The sequence below is a fragment of the Pygocentrus nattereri genome, chromosome 1 (genome assembly GCF_015220715.1).
Source record: "Pygocentrus nattereri isolate fPygNat1 chromosome 1, fPygNat1.pri, whole genome shotgun sequence".
Classification (NCBI taxonomy): Eukaryota; Metazoa; Chordata; class Actinopteri; order Characiformes; family Serrasalmidae; genus Pygocentrus; species Pygocentrus nattereri.
Window position 1 is genome coordinate 23590018 of NC_051211.1, and position 27878 is coordinate 23617895.

Genomic DNA, 27878 nt, shown 5'->3' on the forward strand with positions numbered 1-27878 from the left:
CTTTGAACTTACCATTTTATTAAGTAGCTCTTAAAGTCAATTTTTATGTTATTCATGTTGCATCATTTCCAAACAACTTGAAGACGCATCAGCATTCAAGACGTTGCACAATAATCATCGTCATACACCGAGAAATCTGACAGTAAGACATGCAGCAACATATCTTAGGTGAGCTACATCAGTGCGGAAATGTCTCAACATCACCAGCAGCTGCTAAATGAAATATATGAAGTCGATTTAAAGCAGAACTTTCTTTGTTTTCTCCTGTTATTAACATTTCACTTCAGTTATTTTACAGTGTTTTACAGTGTTTTTCTTCACTTTATCTGTTTTGAGGTAAACTGGGCCCTCACTATGGACAAAAGTAGACAATAGACATGCTGTAATTCTGACAACTCAGTCTGACTGGTTCTTTAATGAAAATGAGCTCATAGTAGATCATGATGGGAAGCACCAGATCATACTTCTGTCTCTGTCCTGTGGAGAAAAATATGACATTAAATAACCACACAACATCAGTTTTCTTCCACATAGCAGGCTCTTAACATCACTGTTTTTCCCATAGCTCTTATCTGTGCCTGCAATGAGGGTCTGAACTGAAACCCTGTGAAATGACAGAGGTCTAGGAGTGCCCCCTGGTGGAAAGTCTGACTCAGGTGACCTGTATTGATGCATAATACGTACACGGTATGTTTTTGTGAGATTTACAGTGTTTCCACTAGTATTACTAGGCAGGAGTCATTTAGTTTCATATTGGTATTGATATGAATGATTTTAAAATGATTTTTCATTTAAGGCCATGAAACGTCCAAAAATTCAAAACCCTGTTTTTTAATGAAGGTATGTATACTGGTGCAGACATTCGGCCTTCGACTCCCAGCACTGTTCAGTTTCTTAGCGTGCTACTCATTATTTTGCTGTTACTGCATCAAATTAAACCCAGAATAAGACCATAAAAAGCCATAGTAGATCACATGTGGATTGGATTCTACACTGAGAAAGTCTTTTAGGCAAACAGACAAATGCTGACGGTCTCTTACCTCAGTCGAACCTCAGATCTATTACCTAAAAACAGTGAGTCAGCTGATGCTAAATGGGAGGAGTTCATAAATTATATTTATTTAATTAAATTTATAAATTTATTTGAAAAAAGTGTAAAAAAGTTATTGGTGCTCTCACTGTGATGTATACTATGCGGTATAGCTGTGCTTTATACAGAGTTGGAGATGTACTTGAGTTTTGAGCTCATTCAGTGACACGGCTTGACGCACTAGATGGTACCATTATGTCATGTTTTCAGTCTGAGCAAATTAATCTAATGTCGGATAACAATGATTAATCTAATCTTGAACTCAAAAAAGAAGAAGAAATAAAGACGGTTAGCTTGAGTGGGGGCTTTTATTTTAATTGAAACTCAGCAGGGATAGGACCCCATAGGTTTTGTCACTCTTATGGGGGTTCCATTTACTCCAGGACTCCACAGACCCCCTTCACTTTGAACCCTACCTGCAACGTGATATGGACTCTCACTGCTTTTGCAATAATGATAAAATATGAAAAACTACTGTCACTCAAAAATACCAAAGAGCAAAATTCGTCACTGATTTGAGTATCAAATCTGATACTTACCCTTTTGGAGCACCTCTGGCTTGAGCCTTTAGCCTGCTAAAATATGCCTGAAGCTGATTCCACATAGAGGGCTTCTTTCTTGGACCTTCTTCCTCAGATGTGGTGGTCTCCTTTTGCTCATATTTCACCACAGGCTGCATGATAACATTGTAAGCAACCAGCTTTGAGAGCATTTGCTGCTCTTCAGGAATACTGGAAAGGGTCTGTTTAGAACTTCCAGACAGAACAGACCTGGCACATCTAGCATTTTCAAAGGAAGGAAATGATGGGTATTTCTCAAGTGGAGGGACACGCTCTTGGCGAATGAGCTCTTCACAGTGGAGGTAGATGGCAAAGGGGAAAGTGTAGGTGCTTTTGGAGGAGCTGGTAATGCTGCTTCGCTCACAGTCTTCATTTTCCTCAGCATCCCATTCAGTCTTCAGCTTACAGAGCAGCGCATGTTTTTCTGAACCCTCAGGCTCTGGCTTATTGTTTAGACTCTGGCTTGCGTAACAGGGTTCTTGGCTGACCACAGCTTTATCAGTGACCCCTACCTCAGTGAACTCACCCAAATCACCCATAGTTCATGTAAATTCATCAAATACAGTGGTTAATGCGGTAAAAGGCCCTGCTTCGTATTAAAGTCTCACAAGATCTTCAATGGAATTCAAATGGTTTTCAGCTGCAAGTTGCCGCCGACATCATTGTGACATGTGACATTGTGACATGCTGCTGAAAATATCAAGCACTAAGACTAATGCAGTGATAATGCAGGCAAAAATAAAGCTTGAATTAAAAGACAAAAACAAAAGAAGCATGAAATATATGGTGCTAAAAGAATGTAAATACACCTGTGCACTTTGATTAGTGAAATATACACTGACCGTCACTTCATTAGGTACAATTTCCTTACATCTTCACTCTTTGTCCATTTTATCAGCTACATTTACCATACAGGTGAACTTTGTAGCTCTATAAATCAAGATGGTAGTCCATCTGTTTCTGTACATGATTTTTAGCCCCCTTATACCCTGTTCTTCAGTGGTCAGGACCACCACAGAGCAGGTATTAGAATGATAGAATTCTTACTTTGTTAAAAGGAAAAATAGGGCAGCGCATTCAAGAGGAACCACTCGAACAAAAACCTGAGGCAGCATGAAAGGTGAACATTTGCTACACCTAGTTTAGCTATTATTCTGATTTAGACCAGCTGTTAGTTAAATCTGCCTTTGTGGATTCATTCATGACAGTTATGTGATGTATTTAGAGGCAGGTAGAAAACAATGTCCTGCCCTCTGTTGTTGTATGGGGTGTATTTTAACAGTCACATCGGCACATCTCTTGACCAAAATATAAACATTCATGCTTAAAAGCAGCTAGCAACAGTTGCTAAGCATTGATTGGAGGGCTAAGAAAAATGAGGTGGGGCTTGAGGTGGTCTGATTGGCTCAGTCAGGCTAGTATGGCACTGTAGTACGGCACACGACTTGTGCCATGTACTAGATACTGTACAGCAGAGGTCACTAATAGGTGGACCGCGGTCCGAGTCAACCCAGACGTGGTCCTATGCAGTAGGTTATATGGCAGTGAATCATGATGCAAGATCCGGACCTTTGCTTGAGGAAATTTTCTCTAACTGGACCTTACTGAATTTTAATTAAACACCCCTGCTGTATAGTATACGACTGATGAAGACCAGTGCGCAGTATGCAGTATATACTGATGCAGTAGGCAATATAAAGTACACAATATGCTATTTCGATTACAGCATTGGTCTGCCCCATGTCTCCTCCTTCAACAAGGTGCTACATTGGCACCAGAAGTGGGATAGCGCCTCTTGTGGCAGGGAGTGTCACAGCACTTCAATATCCTATGGCTAAGGGTGACCTGTCCTGCTGTTCTGCTGTTTTTCTGTGCCTTTTTTGCCTCAGCCATCTCTCCCTTTTCGCCATTATATTATAAACACTATATTGTTTTGAACACAGCCAATTTGATTTAGTTTTCAGATGTTGAGCACTGACTTTCTGGAAGCAATCGGAACAATTCATTCTCTACTATAGCTACGTTGGAAGCTGTGGTAATACTGTATGGGTGGCTACACTGCTTAGCAAGGTTCACCGCAAATGATAGAAACAGATCTTAAGTTTGAACATGTGATCAGAGTATTCAGACTTTTAGATTTGTTTTTTAATTGTTTTAATTACTGCCGTCTACTTAAATATTGTTCTGAGATATATATCGGAGGTTTATTATTAATAGGTAATTATGTTCAGACCAAAAGCGAAAAAACTGACTTCATGAGATAAAAAATCAATCAATTAGGCATGAAATGTGGAAATGTTACTGTCCAGCGGGCATGCGCACTAGTTCAGTCGGACCGCACATACGGCTGGCTAGTCATGAAAAAGTCACTCAGTTTAACGAACCGATTCTTTCAAACGGATCCAACATGTGATTTAGCGACTCGCAAGTCAAATCAATTTTATTGCTTATCTCAGTTCAAATATAACAACGCTTGATTCTAACTGGGAGTCAAACACTGTTCTTAGTGTTACAATGTGGTGTTGTATGTGTAATGTTTATGATTTTATTAGCTTAAAATTGGTAAGAATTATACTGTAAGTTGTCAGCCTCTACCACGGATGCAAACATTGAAGCACTGCTGCTGATTCAGTCAGTGCTCGTGAATCGGTCCTACCGACTCATTAAATGGTGCCGATTCAAGAGAACGACTTGCTTACGAGTCGCACGTCGCCTGTGCTCTCTGTGGCTTTAACGTCCACTTCATATTCAGCGTGTTGTGCTCCACAGAGCGCTTCTCTCTCCTCCCCTGACGGCGCTGTGAAAGCGTACAGTAACGTTACACTGCAGGCTGCAAGAAGAGGACTGGATCTATCAGCGCGCCATGGACGTCCTGGCTCGTTTAAGTGTAAGTGGATGCATGTTAGGACACAGGCTGTGTAAACCTGATTATTCAGAAATGTAGGAAAGATTTAAGGTTCATTTCAGCTCTGAAGTGTCACTAGCCTGGCTGCTGGTGGAATACAGGGTGCTGGACTGCATTTCTTTTTTTTTTTAACCTCAATATATTTCATAGCATCTGTGATATGTTTATGAATTTGGTGATATAAGATGGCAAATGGGCCTGAAATTCTGTTTGTTGTATCTGAAACAGGCTTTTGGGTGTAAACTGTACACGGTTGGCTTCGTTGGTACTTTCTTTTTTATATCCTGATATTACAAACCGTTTATTTTTCACATAATAGCATGTGTACATTATCTTTACACGGCATCCATCCAGTGGCCAGTGAGCAAACAGGCTAATGCCACGGCTGACGTGTCGTAAAACATCATCTCTCGGTTCGGCTGGGCGTCAGTGGCGATTTTACCCCTAATATAAGCCTTCAGAGCGCTTTAAAAGCGGTAAATTCATTCTTACTTGTGAGCTGTCTGGGGGTAAAAACAGCCTGCAGTGTGATATTTTACCACGAAATTTCAGACACAGACAAACGCCAAGCAGGGCGAGGATGCCCGTTGCCATGGAAACGGGGGTGTAGGCACGCGGAGGTTGTGGTACGGAGGCGGGAACAGGAGGGAGTGAAAATGAAATAAATAAAGGCTTTCCAATGGCGCACTGACGACGCAGACATCCTACTAACCCACATTTCAGCAGAGACGGAGCGGAACGAGGCAGAGATTTAGCCGCAGCCTGCCGGAGATCCACCGCCGCAGCCCCCAAACACCCAACGGTAAATTAACGGTCGATTCTCAACGGCCGTTCTGCCTCTGAGCGACTCGCCCGACGGCCGCTGCGCAGGTTAACGGGCTCAAACGGTGGGCCAAACGGTCCGTGGTAAGCTCACACGGGATGAACAGCAGGGAGCTTCGCCGCACTTTATCCGTTTTACCTCACCGTTTCTAATGTTTAAAATGTGTACCTACCGGTGGTCCGCCTTGACTCTCCCGCCCCCCCGGCATCACTGCCTCGCTAACTAACGGGGGAGGAGGCTCTCCTGTAATGGCGCCTAGACACCAGGTGAAGGTAAGCGCGGTGCTGATGAGTACTTGTGCGGTAAGAGAGGTCTGTCCAGGCAGATTAAACGCTGACCATAATCAGTATTACCTCAGAACTATCGTCGCAGAAACTGTGGAGAAAATTTTGTGATAAAAAACGCCGAGTTTTCGTGGTGGGATGTGTCATTTTGTGGAGAGGCCTGGTTGACATTGGCGAATGACAGAGAGTCGACCAAAACGTCCTGTGACATTAAAGCGTCCTTTTATCTCTATTTTGCCCCGTTTTGGGAACGAAGTTTGCTATATTTATTTTGTGAGAAGGAGAGGAAATTTAAAGGCTGTGTTTAAAAGTCTCTGTAGGGCTGTGGTGGTCAGACAGGGCTTTTCTGAATGGAGGTCTAACGGTCAGCTCGGTATAGAAGTTGTGACTGTAGTGGCAGAACTGATAAAGAGGTTTTCTTCTTATCTAAATACCATAGTCTCCCCTCTTTCCTCTTCTTTACCCTCTTCCAATCAGTAGTGCTAAGATAATGGCTGAGTGGTTCTCACATTAATCAGATTTACTGAGTGAGTGAGTGTGTGTGTGTGTGTGTGTGTGTGGTGCCCATGTGTAGATGACTTTTAACTATTCAGTCTCTTTTTTTTTTATCTGACCACTGTCGCTTGCCTAATAATAACGCCATATTATCTTATAGCAGCCGCTGGAGTGGTGGTGCTCTGTAAATGATGTGTTTGTAACACCGATATGTCTAAACTATTTTCACCTGCACTGTGGTCACCCAAAACCTTTAGCAACATCTTATATAAAAGTCCCTAAATACAGCATTTGTTAGTTTTCGGGCTGCATAGGAAACACGTTAATGTGCGAAATTGTCAAGGTCATCTTCTACACTGCGACAAATCTAGCATCCAGTATGTGACGTGCCTGTGTCCAGGACATCTCATGAACATTTGCTATATTGTGCATGCAACTGTGACTAAACCCACAACCTCTGGGTGAACGCTGTTGCAGCCGACCTAAAATCAGACCTATTTCCGCGGCCAGATGAGCTGTCTCACTGCTGTGTGTATGCTCACCTCCTTTTTTAGGGCATGTAATGGATAGTGTGGCGGGACAGTTTGATGTTGCTATCACAATAACTAATATCAGATTTTGTTGGTATCAGTCCTCAACCCCTTAACAATTCATGTTTATTTCATAGAAAGGCCTATTATTCAGTAATTACAGAGACTTAAATGCACACTGATAGAGCTGTTTGTAGGTTATAGAAGCGTTTAATAAAGGTTTGGGCCGGCCTGTGGTTTATTAAGAGGTTAAAGGACACTGACCAACTGCATGTCTAATAAAAAAAAAACAACAAAAGCATTTTGACAGTGCTCCCACAGTGGCGCACCCACAGGTTTTAATTGTGAGAAACTCGCTTTTTCATCTTAGTATCATGAATTATTCAAATTTAGTTACTAATTCCTTTTTGTGTACCATGTCATTATGTTGGTGACTTAATCATCTGTACTGCTCAGTGATTGGTCACACAGATAGTGACAGATTTTTAGGTGCTCCTTGATATATTGTTAGAACGTGACTTCTGCAGACAGTGCTGCACAGAAGTAATAATGCTTGTACCTGAGATTGGGTTTAGATATCGTACACACCTTTGGGCACTACTGTTTTGCTGATACGTTGGGTTGGTTCAAACTTAGCAGATCTCAGAAAAAAAAAGAAAAAAAAACTGTTTTATTTTGTGATAAATAGTATAAAACATATTCATGTGTCATATTTTGCCAATCAAACTTTTGGCCAGCCATCTTATAGTTAAATTCTCTGTCATCTTTTCAGGCACCATAAACAGCCGTCCTGAGTTCTGCAACAATGTGCTAAGTTGATGCAGTGTCACTCTCTGACCGCTTACATGCACCACAGCATGAAGGAAGCAGGCAGTAAAGCCTGCTTTGTCATGTCTCTGTGATTATTAATTTTGCTAGACGTAAATGACTGAATGAAGATAGTCCCTTCTTTCCACATTCTTGTTAGTGCTGAGATCTGTCCAGGTGATATCTGGAAATCAGGGGTGTAAGTGCAGACCTGCTTCCGCTAGGCACAAACATGGCTACGCCTTCCAATGTGAGTGTCAATTCAAGTCAAGAGGCTTTTGTCATTGCATCTATGTGCAAGTACACAATGGAGTGAAATTACGTTCCTCCAGGAACAACACGGTGCAAGAAGGAACAAAAAGTACAAAGTGCAAATGTGCAGTGTAGTGTGCAAACAAAAAAATAAGCTAGAAACAATAAATACAATAAATTAAACAGACATTAGACACATTAAACAGACAGGACAGTGCAGCACCGACACAGCACTCATTTCTGGACATGAGGTAGTGAGAATAAGGTGCAGAGATATTTAACATGCTGTGATCTGTGAGTCACGCAGTCAGATGACATACATAAACACAGCAGTTACTGAGGTAGTAAAACTTGAGTAAACAGTGTAAACACAGTGTTAGCAGCAATGTTCCAGATAGTGCAAGTAGAGCATCAAAAGAGGAGTTTGTGTGAGTGTAGAGTGTGCATATGAGGGGGTCTTTCAGATCAGTCATTGTGAGTTTAAAAACCTGATCGCTTGAGGAGCAAAGCTGTTGCAGTCTGGCAGTGGTGGTACGGGTGCTCCGGTACCTTCTGCCAGACGGCAGCAGTGAAAAAAGTCTGTGTGAGGGATGGATGGGGTCATCCAGAATGCTGGTGGCTTTCTGGATGCAACATGTGTAGATGTCCATGATGGAGGGGAGAGAGACCCCGATTATCTTCTCAGCTGTCCTCACTATACGCTGTAGGGTCTTGTGGTCGGAGGCAGTGCAACTGCCAAACCAGGCGACGATGCAGCTGCTCAGGATGCTCTCCACAGTCCCCCTGTAGAACATGCTGAGGATGGGAGGGGGGAGATGAGCCTTCTTCAGTCTCCGCAGGTAGTAGAGGCGCTGCTGGGCTCTCTTGGCTGTGGAGTTGGTGTTGAGGGACCAGGTAAGGTTCTCTGTGATGTGAACACCGAGGAACTTGGTGCTCCTGATGTATTCCACAGCAGAGCCAGAAATGTGAGTGAGGGGTGGTCAACAACCATTTCCTTAGTTTTGTCCACATTCAGAGACAGGTAGTTGGCTCCGCACCAGTCCGTTAGCCGCTGTACCTCCTCTCTGTACACTGGCTCACCACAGCCGTGTCATCGGCAAACTTGATGTGGTTTGAGCTGTACTTTGCAGTACAGTCATGAGTGAGCAGAGTAAACAGCAGCGGATTAAGCACACAGCCCCGAGGGGCACCGGTGCTCAGTATGGTGGTGATGGAGATGTTATTACCTATCCTGACTCACCGAGGTCTCTCAATCAGGAAATCCAGGACCCAGTCATACTAATGTGAAAGAAATGTGTAAAATTGAGATGTGTGCCAGAAAAGGCAATACATTTAATCTGGTTTGATCAGCAAATGAGTGCTCTGGGATGATTCATCTTCAGGTAGTCAGTATGATAAGAAAGCTCATCTGGATTTCACAGTAGGGATTTCTCTCCATCCAAGTGCAGTTTTTACTTGGCTGAATTGTAGCGTACAAAAACAAACATCATATTTATAGAAACCTATCCACAACCACTGGGCAGTTCACTGCAGTAGAAATTCTGATTTGATCTTTTCGCTAAAGCTTCTCATTCCTCAAACCAAAGCTCAAATTTCAACAAATAAATGAATATATATATATATATATATATATATATATATATATATATATGTGTGTGTGTGTGTGTGTGTGTGTGTGTGTGTGTATTTGCTGTTTGAAGAAAACCTTGTATCTCCATTTTTGCCATTTTTCAGTTTTTGACATAATTTGAAAGTGCCAATTTGCCTTTACATTGTGTGTAAATTTCAGGGTGAATGGACCAAAAGAAATGAAAAAAGTCTGGTTTCATTGACTTAAAATTAAAATTAAAGTAGTTTTTTCTTTTTCTGTAAAGTTACCATTTTGGAGATACAAGGTTTTCTATATTTTTTTATATAGTTTTGTATTTGTGTGTGTGTGTGTGTGTGTGTGTGTGTGTGTGTGTGTGTGTGTGTGTGTATGTGTGTGTGTGTGTGTGTGTATGTTCAGCTGTGTAGCCCCTTATTGAGCTTTCAGGCACACCTTTCAGATGACCAATGCACACGCACTTAGCTGGTCGTTATTCATATTTAACCAAGACATCCTCCTCACCCACAAGAGAGAGCTATTTATAAAGATACCTCTCTCCCTGAGTGATCTGGCAGTGAGAAAAGTCTTGGCTCGAAACAGGCAATTTCTCTCTCACAGGCCTTCCCACTCACCTCTCGTTTGATCTTTAATCACAGTCAGACGGCTGTTTCTTGTAGAAGTGTGGTATACCATGAACACTTAGATTTCATACTTGTTTAGAATATGTAAGTCAATTCAAAGAGATAAAGATTTAGTGAGTATAAGAGGACAGTTAGGAGGTAAGTGTGTACTGACCATAGTAAAGGAGATTTGGTGACTAGAATCACAACATCCTCAAAATGTGTATATATATATATATATATATATATATATAATACTTAATATCCACTTGGTCTACTGTAATTAAAATCCAATTCCAATTCACTATTTATACTTTCCAAAGTTTATATGCAGCATTATTGACAGATAAACAGCGTTATTGGCTGTATGTTGTGAAGTGTGTACTGACTTGTTATATATATAATTTATATGGGATATAACTGATATTGTTTATATCCAGTCTGTCTAAAGCACTGTCTCAAGCATGATTTAATATACAGTTCACCAGTATTCATAATTCATAATTCATCTGTGGTATTGGTTTATGATTTTGGAACAAATTTTTCATTTTAAACAGGCTATTTGATGCTGAAAAAGTGATGGAGAAGGTAAGAAAAGAGTGAGTAATGAGGAGGGGAAAACTGATACAGGCTTGGGCTACAACATATAAAAGAATAAGAATACAGTGTATCTGCGTCCATGGCTGTATGTTTTAGGTGCTTGTCTGTGGCCACATTTGAGTTATGTCTCCTCTTTTTCCCAGGCCCAGACTGTGGTAATGGAAATCATAGCATCTTGACCTTTGTTTATTCAGAGGTTTTCTTCACTGCGGACTGATTTAAGACAAGACATGCAAAATACTGACGAACAAATGAGTTGCAGATGAGATTTTAGGGGTCCACAATGTCACAAGGCCGCCAAGTTCATTTGAAACTTGACCGATGTGGTTCTGTGATTAGTTAAATATGTCATTAGAATGAAAAAGCCTTTGTAAGTGATTAAAAACACTGTTTTTGTTTGGTATGTTTCCAGCACATTCTTAATTATTGTAACTGAATTCTCTTAGTCGAAGTCTCCATCTTTCAACAGCCTTGCATGTTGAAGATTGAAGTTGTGACTGCTGCCAGATAATATCTTGTTAAATATCCTCCAAATCCTCACCAGCTTTTGTTAAGGGCCAGCTGACTTTTCTCAACAATAGGCATTTATTATAATAATGTAAGTAGCTCCAACTGCAGACAGAAAGGAAAAAAAACATTGATGTTATAGATGAATCGATATGAATTTGAATAATTTAGAAAAAGACCTCAGTTATAAAGTTCCCAAACCGCTCTTTTAAGCAGCAAGCACTGGTGGAAAGGGTTTTGAGGTTTGGGCTGACTCAGGATTTGGCTAGCTTACTAAAACAGGACTTGGTGATTCAGGGTTACCTCAGCAAAATTCTTTAGGAGACCATCTGTCCAAGAGCTTATGCTGAGTAGACATTGGTTATAAAGCTTTTGCTACTTATGAGGCTGGGGAAATTCCGGGCACACATCGATTTCATGATTTCCATAACTGTTCCTTTTGTGTTCTTAGTGCTGACATCTAGGTTTTGATGTGACCTGATCTTTTTGCTTCAGTTTAGACCACAGTAGTTGTTTTTCAAGCTAGAAACCACAGGCAAACTTTTTAAACAAAGTACAAAGTAGATGTTACAAGCATCAATATAACTACTAATCCTTTTACCCAATGTTTAAATGGTGTCTTTGTGGTCCTTTGTCTATTTTGGATTTCTTGAAGACTGTCATATGTATGTTTTTGGCAAACCATTGATAAATTTATATTTATATTGATATTGCAGTGGATGTGGTAATTAAAGAAAGCGGTTTGTCTTATTGCATTTCCTTCTACATTAGTGTTTAACAGTCCAAAGCATTTTAAGTAAGGGAAAACATGAAAAGAGGTACTAATCTGTGTTATGCTATGTGAACCATTTAAAGAACCATATTGTCTTCCTATGTGGTGCAATGCTTGGACCCTGTGTTCTCTGCGCATCATAGAGAGTCACAGTCTTCAGCCTGGTCACTAGAGGGTAGCGTTTGTGCTGAGTGAACAACTACTCATGAAATGCTACTCTCAGCAACTCTGTATCCACAGCATCGATTTTTACCTTTTTACATGTAACCATTATCTCAGAATAGTGCCCCCAAGAGATGTCTCAAATGAAGATTGTAAAATTGAGCTCTGAGAATTATCAAATGCTACCGTGGTGAAAGTAATTACTTTAAAGTATCATTAGCTACAGATTCTAAAAAATGACAAACTGCTTCAAGAATAGCTTTTTTCCTACTGTGATAAAGTTACCAAACTCTTCTGAGTAGTGTAATTATAGACTGTAAGATGACATGTCATGTGGCAATAAAAAGGATAAATCAATCAATTAAATATTATGCTCTGGTATGCTGTTGGTTATTGCTCTAAATTTTATTTTTGATCAATCTCAGATCATGGCTGTCTGTGGATATTTGTATCTTGATCACAAGCCACTTTTTTTCTTCCATCTGCCTCCCCCAGTCAAATATGAAGAGCATGGAGCGTGAGCTTCAGTGCCCAGTGTGTAAGGACATAGTGAAGCAGCCTGTGGTGCTGCCCTGCCTGCACAGCGTGTGTCTACTTTGTGCTTCGGAAGTGCTGGTGCAGAGTGGCTACCCCCAGCCTGAGCTGCCTCCTGAGCCCAACTCGCCTGCTTCCACCCCTAACACTCGCTCTCCACGCCAAGCACGCAGGCCCATGCCCAAGGCCGACCGTATAGATCGTGCACTGCGGCCAGGTGAGTAGGTTTCTACATTTCATATGTTATATGTTTATATATGTTTGTTTTTGTGATTTGTGCTATTTATAGATGGAAAGCACCTCATGGACATGGCTTATATCTCACTCACTCATGTTTAACAAGATTGTCCACAAGGGGGAGCTACAGGTACTCTAGTAACTTCTGTGTATGTCCAGACCTGCAGGATGTCCTGTGTTTGCCATATGTTTTGCATTTTGAAATCACCCTGTACTTCATTATTGTAAGTAAATGGATCTAATTAAACTACTGAATGTAGGGAACGTTCAAATCTGCTGCTGCTGCAGTGCTAAAAATTGTTTATTTACCTAAATCTAGATATGCTCATTGGTATGTTGTGCAGCAATCTGCTGTTAGCTGAAACGAGCGTTGTGGACATTTGAGAACTATTTTTGGGGGTGTTTTCGATTATTTAATAGCAGTTATGAACTGGCCATCAGGAGGATCAGGAGAATTCCCAGTGGGCCGCTGAGAGAGTGAGAAAGAGAGAAATGTGCATTGTTATTCTGCTGTAGTCCTATATAAAATAAAAAGGCAATGCCAGAGACAACGCCATGTACTGGGCGAATACTGGAGTGCACATACACTATATTGCCAAAAGTATTCCCTCGTCTGCCTTCACACACATATGTACTTGAGTGACATCTCCAATTTTTAATCCATAGGGTTTGATATGATGTTGACCCACCCTTTGCAGCTATAACAGCATTTGTTCTTCTGTGAAGACTTTCCACAAGGGTTAGGAGTGTAGGATTTTTTGACCATTCTTTCAGAAGCACATTTGTGAGGTCAGACACTGATGTTGGATGAGAAGGCCTGGCTCACAGTCTCCTCTCTAATTCTCCCTAAAGCTGTTCTATTGGGTTAATGTCAGGACTCTGTGCAGGCCAGTCAAGTTCTTTCACACCAACCTTGCTCATCCATGTCTTTATGGACCTTGCTTTGTGCACTGGTGCACAGTCATGTTGGAACAGGAAGGGGCTGTCCCCAAACTGTTCCCATAAATTTGGGAGCATGAAATTGTCTCTTGGTCTGCTGAAGCATTAAGAGTTCCTTTCACTGAAACTAAGGGCCGAGCCCAACTCCTGAAAAACAACCCCACACCATAATCCCCCTCCACCAAACTTTACACTTGGCATAATGCAGTCATATTGTTCTCCTGACAACCACCAAACCCAGACTCATCCATCTGTTACGACCCGGTCTAGGGTCAGGCCATAACAGACAATGTGATTGGGCTCTCTCCCCAGACCTGCTGCCAGACCAGACACCGAACACCATTTAAACCAGAAAATGACAGGTTTATTTTCTTCAAAAGCTCAAACAAGTTGAGGTAATGGCTTCAGGGATGAGCAATTGCCAAAATAATAAACAAACCCAACGATTTCAAATCTATTCAAATCTAACAAATTCAATCTGAACTGAAAACAAAAGAAACAAGAAGACATATAGCCTACTCTAACTCCCTTCCTTAAAACAGGAGAAAAAAAAGGTAACCAAAACAAAATGGCACCTGTCCCCTACTTTTCCCAAGCTCTCAAAGCATAATCAAACAGTCATGAAGCAAACAAAGCAGACAGAAGTGAAGAGTGCTGTGCTGTGTTCATCCAGGTCAGGTCAAAGGAGGAAAGAGCCCTGAACATCTCCCAAGATGGTGGCTCAGCGACCTCTTATACTGCCAGGCCCCCCTGAGTGGCCAATTATGCACCTGCACAAAACAACAATGGAAAAAGCACACAAAATGGCCACAAACACACACAAAGAAGAGAAACACCATCCGCCAGACGGAGAAACGTGATTTGATCACTCCAGAGAACACGTCTCCACTGCTCTAGAGTTCTATGACGACGAATTACACCACTGCATTCAACGCTTTGCCTTGCGCTTGGTGATGTAAGGCTTAGATGCAGCTGCTCAGCCATGGAGACCCGTTCCATGAAGCTCTCTACGCTGTTCTTGAGGTAATCTGAAGGCCACATGAAGTTTGGAGGTCTGTAGCAACTGACAGAATGCAGAGGGTTGGTAACCTCTGTGCACTATGCGCCTCTGCATCCTTTATTATAATACCACTGTCGGTTGACTGTGGAAAATTAAGTAGCAAGGACATTTCACAACTGGACTTGTTGCACAGGTGGCATCCTATCATGATACCATGCTGGAATTCACTGAGCTGAGAGAGTGAGCCATTCTTTCACAAATGTGCCTAGGTGCTTGGTTTTATGCACCTGTGGCCATGGAAGTCATTGGACCATCTGAATTCAAAACAATGATAATGATAACCAGGAAAGTTAAATCATGAAGGCTAGCTAGAGAGAGATTGAAAGAACCTCCAAATTGTTTGTATGACTTTTAAATGTCCACAGCTCATCCAATCATATGAAAGGCAATAAGGGTACTACATGTTGGTGCTTCACATCAGTGACCCTTTGTGTGCTTGTTGTGTTGTAAAAAGCACCCTGTAATCTTACCCCGTACTATAAATGTGTAAAATACGTGAAATTTAGCTTATTGGGGTTCCACAAAGAATGCTCTTACAAACACCATTAAGGTCGGGGCAGCACAACATACCACTCTCAATTAAGCTCACCACACAAACAACTCTTTACCACAGTAGTTGCAGCATTTAATGATCTGTTTACAAGTGCGATCCTTTCTCCAGACACTCAAAAATATTTGTGCAAAGACGTGTATATACACATGTACATGCTCGCTGCCTAAAAATCAATGTAGGGATTCAGCTATCCCGTATTTCAACATATGCAGTTCCACAAGAGTGAAGGTTGTATGGTAGAGAGAGAGTATGTGGTAATAAGCACGCGGAGACACGGCGGTCTCAAGTTCCACACAAGGTTGCTCACTACTCGTTGGTCCTTCTGTGGAAAAAATAAAGCCACCAACAGCAAAAGTGGTGCGCACAACTGCTAAAGGTAAACCTTAAAAAACAGAAAATATATCCAAGGGCGAAACTGCCCACGCTCAGTCACCATGCCCGAATTCATCTCCTCTCCTCTCCGATCGGCTGACTGTCCCCTGACATAGTGAGTCCAACAGAGTATGAAAGTTCATAGAAGAAAAATCAGAATCGCCCTCTTTTACACCGGCAATACATTATTAAAGTTCTATGTGTGGCAAATCAAATTAAATGTGCGTTCAATTTGCTCGTCACAGTGTGTGCACACTGTCTGATGGTTCCAGTATATTAGGGTGCAAATTAATAAAAAGACAAAGCTGACATAAAGGTATACTTAAATAAATGGCTGCTCCTCTGTATTTCCTTTTTTTTTTTTAAATAGGATTTGGTACATACCCAGGGCGCAGGCGGAAGGAGGGCCCTACCCAGCTAATGCTCTTCCCCTGCGTGCCCTGTGGTCGAGATGTGGAACTGGGTGAGAGAGGACTGGTTGACTGCATGAGGAACCTCACACTGGAGCGCATAGTGGAGAGGTAATGCAAGATACTCACTACTCCACCATGCATTTGATTAGTGACCAGGTTGGGTTGCTCACAGCCACACTTAACTCTGAGACATATTAATTGATCAGTTGATTAATTGTTGACCACGTTTATATGCTGTGTGGGTGAACTCACTTAGATTAACAAGAGCTGATTTCAGTCAGCTAGATGTCAGTTTATGAAGCAAATATAACATACATCTGTTTACAATAATGATGTTTATTTGATGTGTTTTCCCTAATGTCTTTCTTTCTTTCTCCTTCCTTTCTTTGTCTTCTCTTCTCCAGGTACAGACACACAGTGAGTCTGGGCAGTGTGGCAGTGATGTGTCAGTTCTGTAAGCCCCCACAGGCTCTGGAAGCCACAAAGGGCTGTGCAGACTGCAGGGCCAGCTTCTGCAATGAGTGCTTCAAGCTGTACCACCCCTGGGGCACCCCCCGTGCCCAGCATGAGCATGTTCAGCCCACTCTCAACTTTAGGCCCAAAGTGAGTCTGGATGGAACTGCCCACAACATTTAAACGAGCTAACTGATTATGTGTCTAACGAGCCACTGTGCAGTAGGTTGTAGTAGTAATAGTAATGGTAGGTACAGAAGTCATTTTGTTTATATCATTCATAAACTGCCTTTTTTCTCTGTTCATGGGTACTTTACTTATTCGCTTTGAGTAACTTCAGTGGTAGACGTGACGTTTTCATAACAGTGTTGGCACTTCTGTGCTGAAGCTGTGGGCCTCATTTTTAGAAGAAGCCGTTCTTTGGCAGCTCCTCAAATGGCCACTCTTCAAAAAAATGAAGTGCACTTATTTAATCAAGCCATAATCTTAATCAACCATAATGATGGTCACAATCATAATTCTTTTTTCTCTCTGTAGGTGTTGACATGTCCGGAACATGATCAGGAAAAGCTACAGTTCTACTGTAAATCATGCCAAAGGCTGCTCTGCTCCCTCTGTAAGCTCCGTCGGGTGCATACAGGTCACAAGATTGTGCCAGTCACCCAAGCATATCAGGCACTCAAGGTATGATTTTAACATCATAGTTCAGGATTATATTTATTTAGATCTGTTTTCGCACAGATTTTGAGATTTTTTTTTTATCAAGTACAGGAAATGTCAGCATTTATGTCCGTGTTTCATATCAAATCCAGTGTGCTGTAGACCAAAAACACACTGCATGTGTTTGTCACAGGACAAGATCACCAAGGAGCTCAACTATATCCTGTCCAATCAGGGCACAGTGCTGACTCAGATCACACAGCTGGAGAATGCCATCACTCAAACTGAGGTACCGCTACTCACACAGCATTTGATTACCCAGTATAACGTGCAGTGTTTTGCTTGTATGCCACCCACCCAAATGCAGAGTTGTCCATTGAGCTCCTATTCTCCTTCTCTTATGTTTTCTCTCCAGTCCTAATTTCTAATAACTGAGGAAAATGTTCCTCTCCTATTGCTGTGTTTCCAGTGCAAGAAAATATGCAAAGTCGAATTGCAGAATGTATTGAGAATGCAGAACAGTCTTGAAAAGAGCAGTAACCTGTGTGTGTGTATGTTTGCAGGTGAACAGCGTAGGTGCCCGTGAGCAGCTCGCTCAGTGTGTGCGTGAGCTGATGGCCCTGCTGTCGGAGCGACAGGCAATGCTGGCCCAGGGCCTGGAAAGCTCACGCCAGAAGCGGAGCGAGGCCTTAGCCAATCAGGTAGCTGAAAGGCGGAGCCTGCTGGAGCATGCAGGACTTATGGCTTTTACCCAGGAGCTACTAAAAGAGACAGATGCGGCCTGCTTTGTACATGCAGCAAGGCAAACCCACAACAGGTAAGATACACACACACACACACACACACTTATCATTACCGTCATTAAGTTGTCAGCCTAACACAGAATCTTTCCTATCATTTGAGGAAAATGAAACAATTGATTTAATATGATTTTAAACCAGGTTTCATAAGTGACCTTGCATAACTTGAAGTGCAGAGAATTGGTAAGGTGGGAGTGAGGGCAGCTTTAAAAAGGATGAAGAATGGAAAGGCAGTTGGTCCAGATGACATACCTGTGGAGGTATGGAGATGTTTAGGAGAGAAGGCAGTGAACCAGGTTGTTTAACAAAATCCTGGAGAGTGAGAGGATGCCTGATGAGTGGAGAAGCAGTGTACTGGTCCCCATTTTTAAGAACAAGGGTGATGTGCAGAGCTGCAGTAACTACAGAGGTATAAAGTTGATGAGCCACACCATGAAGGTATGGCAAAGAGTTGTTGAGGCAAGGCTAAGGCGAGAGGTTCAGATCAGTGAGCAGCAGTTTGGTTTCATGCCCAGAAAGAGTACCACAGATGCAATTTTTATGTTGAGAGTGTTGGTAGAGAAGTACAGAGAAGGTCAGAAGGAGCTACAGAAGGAGTGTCTTTGTGGCTCTAGAGAAGGCATATGATGGGTGCCAAGAGAGGAACTGTGGTACTGTATGAGGAAGTCGGGTGTAGCTGAAAAGTATGTTAGGGTGGTGCAGGACATGTATGAGGATAGTGAGACAGTGGTGCGGTGTGCAGGTTGAGTGACAGATGGTTTCAAGGTGAAGGTAGGGTTACATCACGGATCAGCTTTGAGCCCCTTCTTGTTTGCAATGGTGATGGACAGATTGACAGACGAGGTCAGGCAGGAGGCTCCATGGACCATGATGTTTGCAGATGACATTGTAATCTGTGGTGAGAGTAGAGAGCAGGTGGAAGAGAATCTGGAGAGGTGGAGGTTTGCACTGGAGAGGAGAGGAATGAAAGACGGAATGAAAAGAGGTGAAAAAGAGGGTGCAGGCAGGATGGAGTGGGTGGAGACGAGTGTCAGGGCTGATGTGTGACAGAAGGATAGCAGCAAGAGTAAAAGGGAAGGTTTACAAGACAGTAGTGCGTCCTGCTATGATGTATGGTTTGGAGACTGTGGCTCTGTCTAAAAGACAGGAGGCTGAGCTGGAGGTGGCGGAGATGAAGATGCTGAGATTTTCGTTGGGAGTGACAAGGATGGACAAGATTAGAAATGAGCAGATTAGAGGGACAGTGATGGTGGAGCAGTTTGGAGATAAAGCCAGAGAGGCCAGGTTGAGATGGTTTGGACATGTGTTGAGGAGGAATAGTGGATATATTGGTCAAAGAGTGTTGGAGATGGAGCTGCCGGGCAGAAGGACAAGAGGTAGACCTCAGAGAATGTTGTGAAGGTGGACATGGAGATGGTTGGTGTAAAAGTAGAGGAGGCAGTGGATAGGGCAAGATGGAGGCAGATGATCTGCTGTGGCGACCCCTAAAGGGAGCAGCCGAAAGAAGAAGAAGATATATATATAATTGATTAAAATTAGTTCATTAACACTGACTGACACTCACTTCTTCTCTCCATGTGTCTCATAGGTTGGCCCAGTCCATTGAGTCCCTCCAGAGTTTTTCTCTCTCTGCTGATCCGTCATTCAGACACTTCCAGCTGGACGTTTCCAGAGAACTTAAACTCCTCACTGACTTAAACTTCATTCAGGGTGAGAAATAGAGTGTGTGCTCACACAAATATTTCAGTACCTTCTATTCTGACTGTTCTTTGATTGGAACAGTAAAAAACAACAGTTGACACAATTAGGACACATTTGAATATTTGTGAATGCAGTGAGACCTAATAAAATCTAATGAAAAACTCCATTATCCATTAGCTCCACTAGCTCCTGTGATTGATACCCAGCGCACCCTGGCCTACGATCAACTCTTCCTGTGCTGGCGGCTTCCCCAGGAATCCTCCCCTGCCTGGCACTTCTCAGTGGAGTACCGTCGCCGGGGTGTGGTACCAGGTGGTGGCGCAAGAGGCGGCATCCGTGGGGGTTTGGCTGGGGCCCGCTGGGGCTGGCAGCGATTGGAGGAGGTGAGCGGAACCAGCGCAGTGATTGACAGACTGGAGATGGACAGTGTGTATGTCCTGAGAGTGAGGGGCTGCAACAAAGCTGGCTTTGGAGAGTACAGTGAGGAAGTATACCTACACACCCCTCCAGCTCCAGGTAATTACTTTACACACACACATAGAGAAGGAACATTAATGTGATATGCTTTTGTAGAGCATGGACTCATAGTGAAACAAGCAAACCAAAAAAAAGAATAAAAACACATTTACCATTCACATTCTTTAGGTTGTTGGATGGGGGTCGACCCGGGTTACTTTATTTAACACATATGTGTTAAGTGGCACTATGCTAATAAATAATGTTGAATTGTAAGTGCAGCTGCATCTGGGTTGTAAAACAGCTGTGTTTCAAGATTTGTGTGAAGAGACTTTTGGTGAGTGTTTGGTGTGATGAATCATGATACAAAAGACAAATCAGCTTTTGCATCAGAGAACCAGAGAAGCAACTAACTGGCACAATTAAGTGACTGAAGTTGATTATAGGGCTACCATTCAATTAACCATCACTACTTTTATGGATCCAGTTTCTTCTGTGTGGAAGCAAATGTTTCTAGCTTCTGGACAGTAGCATGCAGTTATAGAATATTTTAGAATAATTTAAAAATAAAAATACAATAATTGCAGCTCTCCTTGATTTTTAAATTATTATTGTCTTTATTTGTTTAGTTAAGTAAAATGCCTCCACGTAAATTATTTTGGAATAACTCGACCCTGACGGAGAAGCGGCTTAGAAAATGGATGGATGGATGAAAAACTGTACAGTTTGGACAATTAAGTCCAGTTTATTGTTTTCATTAATTGAGTTTCTTTAGAAATTCTGACCAATAGATTATATCACAAAAATTGTTTGGCTGCTCAAGTGACAGCCTTAGTCCTAGACCAATGCTGAAGTGGCCTACTCCTGTAATTTTAGGCCAGTAACATGAGTCATATCATTTTCAGTTATAGTTGTATTGCTTTTGACCTCTTGATAATCCATAATAGTTCCTTAACAATTCTCAGTGACTGTTTTTGAAAGTGCAGGTTTTTTTTATTTAAAACAATGGCTTTCAAGGTGTATTCATCCCAGGTTTTAGGACCACATACACAGATACATTCTCTCACATGGAAAACCAGCTGTTGAACCTTTCTAACAATAACATGGCTAATAACAGCAACATGTGTGCACTTTAACTGTGGGCCTTGCTGTGTTATAATAATCACAGTTCATCCATGAAGTAATGCTCAATAACACATCTCTTTTTCTCTCTCTGTTCTTCTTTTTGCCCATCCCCATCCCTCCGTATACCTTTTCGTTCTCTCTTCCATTGACATTTTCCCATTCTCTTGTATTAGACTTGCATCCCTCTTTCTGCTTTCTCCTCATACTTCCTTTAAATCGCTTTTCTGTTCTGTCATTTTTGTCACACGTTTGGCTTACTTACACTTTTTTTAATGTGCCATATGAACCATGCATTCCTATATCCACCAAGTTGTGTTTTACTTTCTCAAGCCCTTGGTGATATGAAGTATTTTGCTATGAGATCATATTTGTCCCACCTATGCAGTAACTAAAGCCTGAATACTACTGAATTTTGTAGTACACTGATGTGTACTGAGTTACCAAGACCAGACATGATGCTAACGTTAACAAAAAAAACTAGATTTGTCTACTAGAAAATGTTAGCACATGCTTTCCTCATGCACAGAGGTGTCAAATCCAGGTTCAGAAAGTAAAAATCCTTCCCAGGATTTTGTTCCAACAGGCTGGACAGCTCTGCTGGTGGTGTGATCTAACTAGAGAAGCCAGCCTGTTGGAACAAAATCCTGGGAAGGACTTTTACTTTCTGGCCCTGAATTTGACACCTCTGCTTATGCAGTTTTATGTTTCAGCCTGCGCTGCCCAGAATATGAGTCAGTTTGTGCATTTCCCGTTTCTTCAGTCCTAATTTCTACTGTGGCTGTTTTCCTGATAGCTGTCCTTATGCTTTGTCCTCTCCCTGTACACCTCTATGATTCTATGCTTCAATCCTGCCTTTTCTCCCCTTCTTTTTTCTTCAACTCCTCTGTCTCTTTTCTCCTATCCTCTTCCTTACTTCTTCAACACTCTTTTCCTGACCTCCTTTTCTTCTGTCGTTCATACTCTCATCTCCCTTTCCTCCTCTCCTCGTCTCTCCTACCCCATTAGTACTGAATTTCTACCTGGACTCGCGCTGGGGTCTGCACGCTGACAGACTGGTGGTCAGTAAAGAGCAGCGTTGCGCCCGCAGTGTGCCAGGCCTTTCCCTTCTGCAGGCAGCTGACCGTGCCCTCACTTCCTGTCACTTGACCGCTGACCTGCTGGTGGGTGATGTAGCTGTTACGCAGGGGCGTCACTACTGGGCATGCTCAGTGGAACCTGGGTCCTACCTGGTCAAGGCAAGTAAAGCTAGAGAGAATCACTCACTATAAATGTCTCGGACATGCGGCACATTACTGACAGTCCACAGGACTGTAAGACTGGCTTTTGCAAACTTGCCTTTTGCAAACTTTCTATGAGGGATGCAAGCTTCAGCAGATGTTGCTTGTAGAATTAGTCAGAATTGATAGCAAAACAATGGAAGTGAAGTGAACAGCTGTGCAACCTTGCAGATTGAACATGATGAAGTTGAGCATCTGTGAATGTCACAGTATGTAGGTCTAAATTCTGTGAATCTAGAGTTCAGATGTCCAGAGTCTGGAGATTTGGATTGGAAAAATGAATGTAGTGGCTACCTACCGGCTAACTGACAGGTTAAATAACTGTAGTCTCACAGGGTAAGGCACAGTCTCGTAATGTCTGGGATCTGGAGTAAACAGGGCAAGAAAAGGATGGGAACAAAGTGATGGCCTTTCATCACACCTGCCGATGAACATCGGATTTGATGAATGATGTGCAAACAACCACATATATCTCTCTTCTCATGAGTTACTGTTTTCAGAGTAAACCGAGAAAATCTGTTTTGTGCATTGATCAAAAGTCCAACAAAGCTAAATCAAGTAGTATTTCTGAAACATTAATTTTAAAGAATGTTAGATAACAGTATTATTTGTTAGCTAGCAATATTGTGTTTAGCTTGTGCTGTTTTGTGCCCCGTCATTAAAAGTGCATGAATTGATAGAATTTGGTTTGGGTTTGGAGGGAAAGCCTGTGGGCATGACCTTGTTTGCAGCACTGCGATCCAGCCCAAAATGTTTTACAAGTTGTCCCCAATTGTGTATTCTAATTACAATGTCTGACCCAGCAAGACTAAATGAACAGTTACCCTCCCAATGTACTGATCAACATATCTGTTCTTTCTCAGTCATTTTGCTTCTTAGGGTCTGAACAAATAGAAGAGATATCTATCTGGATTTGTTTGGACAAGGCCTTGATTTACCTTCTCGCTTACTTGGGTATGCAGTATGCTTTCTCTCAATGCTCTCGCGGTTTCTATGTCACTCTCTACCTATTTGTTCTATAAAGGTTGGTGTTGGTCTGGAGTCCAAACTTCAGGAATGGTTCCATCTGCCTCAAGACATGGCCAGCCCACGGTGAGTGAGCAAGGGATACTATAGAAACGATATGAAAGGAGATCCTTTGACATGTGCCTCTGCAATCTAACCATTGCCCTGTCTTTGTAGGTATGACCCAGACAGCGGACATGATAGCGGGGCTGAGGATTCTTCTGACTCTCCACCCTCTTTTACCTTCCTCACCATGGGAATGGGCAAGATCTACCTGCCACCCTCTGCTAACTCCCATCACGGAACAGCCAACCACCGAGATGGTGGCATCACCAATGGCAACGGCCCATCCTCTCCAACTGGCGTCACCTATCCTCTGCCTCCCAGGCTTGGGGTGTGTCTTGATGTAGAGAAGGGGCGTGTCACTTTTTATGATGCACATTCTCTACGCCCGCTGTGGGAGGGGCCTGTGGACTGCTCTGCCCCTGTCTGCCCTGCCTTCTGCTTCATTGGAGGAGGTGCTCTGCAGCTGCAAGAGCTGGTAGCAAATCGTAATGCAGACCAGACACCCGTCAGAAGAGTTACCATCCAATCACGCGTCACTAAATTGAACTGAATTAAGGTTATTGGTAATTAGTGATGCTAATCCAGAAAACTGTCCTGAGATGTACAGTCTTATCTCAGTGAATTTTGTTTTTATATTTCATTTTTATGAAACACTTGTTTTTTATTGCACCTGAAAATGCTCCTCAGATTAACTTTATTATTATTATTAATGTATGTATTTATTTATTTATTTTGTTTTACACTTTAATAGTGCTTAATTGCTTTAGAATAATTGTGAATTTCTTCAAAACAAATCACAAAAAAATCTTGATGTGGCCTATATAACCTCCTAATATGGAACTATGTTTATATGCAAGACCGTATAGTATTTCCCCAGGGATGCGGAAGATCTCGTTATTCTCGTTTAGATTGTTCACCTCCAGGGTTTTGATACTGCTTTCTGCCTTTAACATCCATACAAAAGACATCATTTTGACTGTTAATCTTACCTCCATAATATTAGTAAGAGCCAAAGTCTCCTCTGGTCATTTCAGCTCCATTACAAACTGCTCTTCAGCGTTCTGCTCTTCAAACATCCTCAGTAATGGAGAACAGGCAAAGTGTGCCGATTCATGTATATCCCACACTGCAGCTTTCTCATACAGGTAATATTCTGAAGATGGGTTGGTACATATAATGATGGATGATGGAGGACTCTGGGTTGTAAATAATAACTGGATATTTAGAACTGTATTTCTGTAGCAGTTCACTGAGATGCACCAGCTTACCTTAATTTGCATTGCGATATAGGATGCCCTTTGTTGTTTTTTCACTCAAATGAATAGAGCAAATTAGAGGTTGAATGAATTAAGCAAATGTTGAGCATAATGTTGTTACTGAAGCAAGTAAGTAATGGAACGGAATGAGAGTATGCTGACTCATCCTACACATGTGAATGAGTAGGGACACTGTGTGTTGTGTGTACACTTGCTCTCTTATGCAAAATCCTAGCAAAGCTTGTAGAAGATATTTTTAATGGGCTGACCATGGGCTTGATTTTGGTTGTGGTGATAAGCTGTGCTTCCTTCGAATGGCTTACTTTTGAAATTAAGATAATGTAGACATCACCTGCTGGCAGAATATTTAATGAAGAAACAAAGCAAAATAAAACACGAGTCTAAAATTAAAAATGAATGATTTGAGTCCTGATGTGTTCACAAAGTCATGCTTTAAGGGTGCACACCTCCAACTTTAATGTTGAACAATAGGGGGCAGCAGTGTACCAAGCACATACAATGTTGGAAAGACTTGCTGTAGGTTCAGCATCACGAGCCTGATCATGAAGCACTACCTCATGCCAAGTTCACTTCCAACCTGGAGGTGAAACATTTGATAGCGTTACAAATGGCTGCTGTAAATGGTCTGATTTACCATGTGATCCTTATGAACTTTAATGCAGTTTTTTAAATAGACTTTTTCAACACTGCACCTCATTTACCAATATCTTACTACGTTTTCTCTTACATGTGCTCTAAAGGTCCTAAGAAAAAGTCCACGTCAGATTTATGACGTTCTTAAACTGCAGAACTGCTCAAACCTTTGTGCTCTTGGGTGTGTGTTGACGGTTCTTACCTAAGACCAAATCCCAAATAAGAAAACCCTGGTGAATGTCAGAATCTTCTGCATCAGTGGGTTTTAAGAATTTTCTGTTTAAAGATGGTTTGTGAATGAGGCCCAATGTCCCAAAGCAGCTGTACTGAAATCCAGGTTCACACCCCTAATGAACAAGATGAAGGTGACTAGTTATATAAAAAAACACCATAAGAACATGGAGAAGGAACACGGAGAGGAATGAGATGCAAAAGAAGAAACTAAGACTAAGAGGTATTAAGATTTAATCTTAACATAGTGGATTTTCATTCAGCGTGCATCAGTAGTGCACTACATGTTTTTGCCGTGTAGGCCTTAAGTGTCAGACATGCCATATGGAGAGATTACATAACAAAAAATATGAATGCTGCACTGAGCTCATACATTAATGAATTAATCAACTAAAGATTAGATAATATCTACATGAAAGCACCTCCAAGCATTCAAAGTCATATATTCATATCACTGGTAACCAGACACTGAATGCAGCTACAGTGAGTTTATTAAGTCCACCTAAATTGTAGCTACGCTCATTAACTATTTTAGCAGCTATAGAAACTATATAGATGCACTTCATAGGTTTACGGTTACTATAGTTGCTGGTCATCAGCCCTCTTTACCCCATCCATCAATGGAAAGGGACCTCTACAGAATTCCAGTTTTGGCAACTTCTGTTTTTTGTCACATATTTTCCTTTGACTTTCCACTTCATTGTGCAAGTGGATTATCTTGTATATAATCTCCTCAGAAATATCTCTGGAAAATGAATAACTTGCCCTTTTATGGCCGTTTTGACTAGAAATAAATGAAGGATGGTCTCTGGCTTTTGTACAGCACTGTAAATGGTAAGTGTAGCTAATAAACTGGCAACTTAGTGCATGAAGGCCATTAAGTAATGCTTGCTTATGCTTTCGTCACCGTATTATAATATACTGTCAGACAGATATGCATGGACTCGAGCTCCACAGCAATGTCGTATGAATTCTTTTGAGATCAAGACGTCTCTGCCCTTGCTGCTTCAAAAAGCCCCAGATGTAAAAGCCCACATGTGTCTTTAATTGCTGCCATCTTGAGTGGTTAGGTATGTTTAGTTTTAGGTGGACCTTTTGAGAAAACACGTACTGAGCGAGTGGGTAAGCCTGTGTGTTTTTCTTCGCCTGAACACCGAGTTTTATAAATGCAAACGTCTTTGAAAGTCTCAGATCACTAAATTTATAGCGCTGGCAGGAACTGAGAGAAATATGTCAGAAGAGCCGAGTCTAGCTCTTCTCTGGGCCCTCCCTGAAATCACAGATCAGAAAATGTGACGAATATAAAGAGGATCGTGATGTTTCTCAAAAAAACCCCAAAAAAAACCCCAAAAAAACGGTGGAAATCTCTCCGTCTCTTTCATCTCTAACTTTCCATATCCTGCTCTTTCAGGCTTCTCAGCTGACTGTAGTTTTGTCTTTCATCCTATATTCATCTTTCCTCTGATGGATTCTCCTCTGTCGGCAATCCACCATTTTCCATCTTGCGCTTGTTTTTTTTACTTTTCTTCTCTGGCTCTCATCTTCTAACTTCTCCACTTTGTCTTCATTGTCAACCCTCTCCCTTGGCCCCCTCACCCCCCCCCCCCAAAAAAATAAATAAAATAATAAAAATCTGCAACAGATTGGGTTTAGGCAGACTGAAGGTATGTAGCCACAACACCACATGTACCGCCAGCCTGTAATCCTACCAGGAAGCCTTACGCACAGTCAGGGGGCAGAATTTTTAAATACCTCAGAAGATTTGCCTCTGCTTAACCTCCTGCGATCATCATTTAATAAGACCAGCCCTTTTCCTGGGCCACATAACGTCTGCTATAGACTCGATTTGGTGAATGGCCGTGGGTGAGCCACTCTGTTATAGGCTTAAGGCCATGCCAGCTGTTGTAGGGTCTGCACTGTTCACTACCATCTGTGTCAAGCTTTTGTCAGACTACTCCGTACAGAAGGGGCTGATATTATACCACCTGTTATTGTGTGATAAATATTCCTCTCCTAGCTTTCAGATGTGATTCAGGGCAGCTTTTCTCACTGCTGTCAGCCTTTGATGGCTGCAGCAGCAACATGTTATAA

General features: G+C 41.9%; 1 protein-coding gene across 3 annotated transcripts; it reads left to right on the forward strand.

Annotated features, from left to right (window-relative positions):
* Window positions 1-4332: 4332 nt before the first annotated feature.
* trim46b (tripartite motif containing 46b) lies at window positions 4333-25320 on the forward strand. 3 transcript variants are annotated; one of them, XM_017715340.2, is made up of 12 exons: window positions 4333-4537; window positions 12491-12746; window positions 16061-16211; window positions 16508-16706; window positions 17094-17240; window positions 17410-17505; window positions 17780-18033; window positions 19605-19726; window positions 19895-20233; window positions 22304-22533; window positions 23600-23667; window positions 23758-25320. In XM_017715340.2, exons 1-12 carry the CDS (start codon window positions 4514-4516, stop codon window positions 24194-24196), a joined length of 2325 nt encoding a protein of 774 aa, XP_017570829.1. In that variant the 5' UTR covers window positions 4333-4513; the 3' UTR covers window positions 24197-25320. The 3 variants fall into 3 exon arrangements, with proteins under 3 accessions (XP_017570829.1, XP_017570831.1, XP_017570828.1); XM_017715342.2 differs by lacking the exon at window positions 4333-4537 and adding an exon at window positions 5199-5357; XM_017715339.2 differs by lacking the exon at window positions 4333-4537 and adding an exon at window positions 5366-5650.
* Window positions 25321-27878: the final 2558 nt, after the last annotated feature.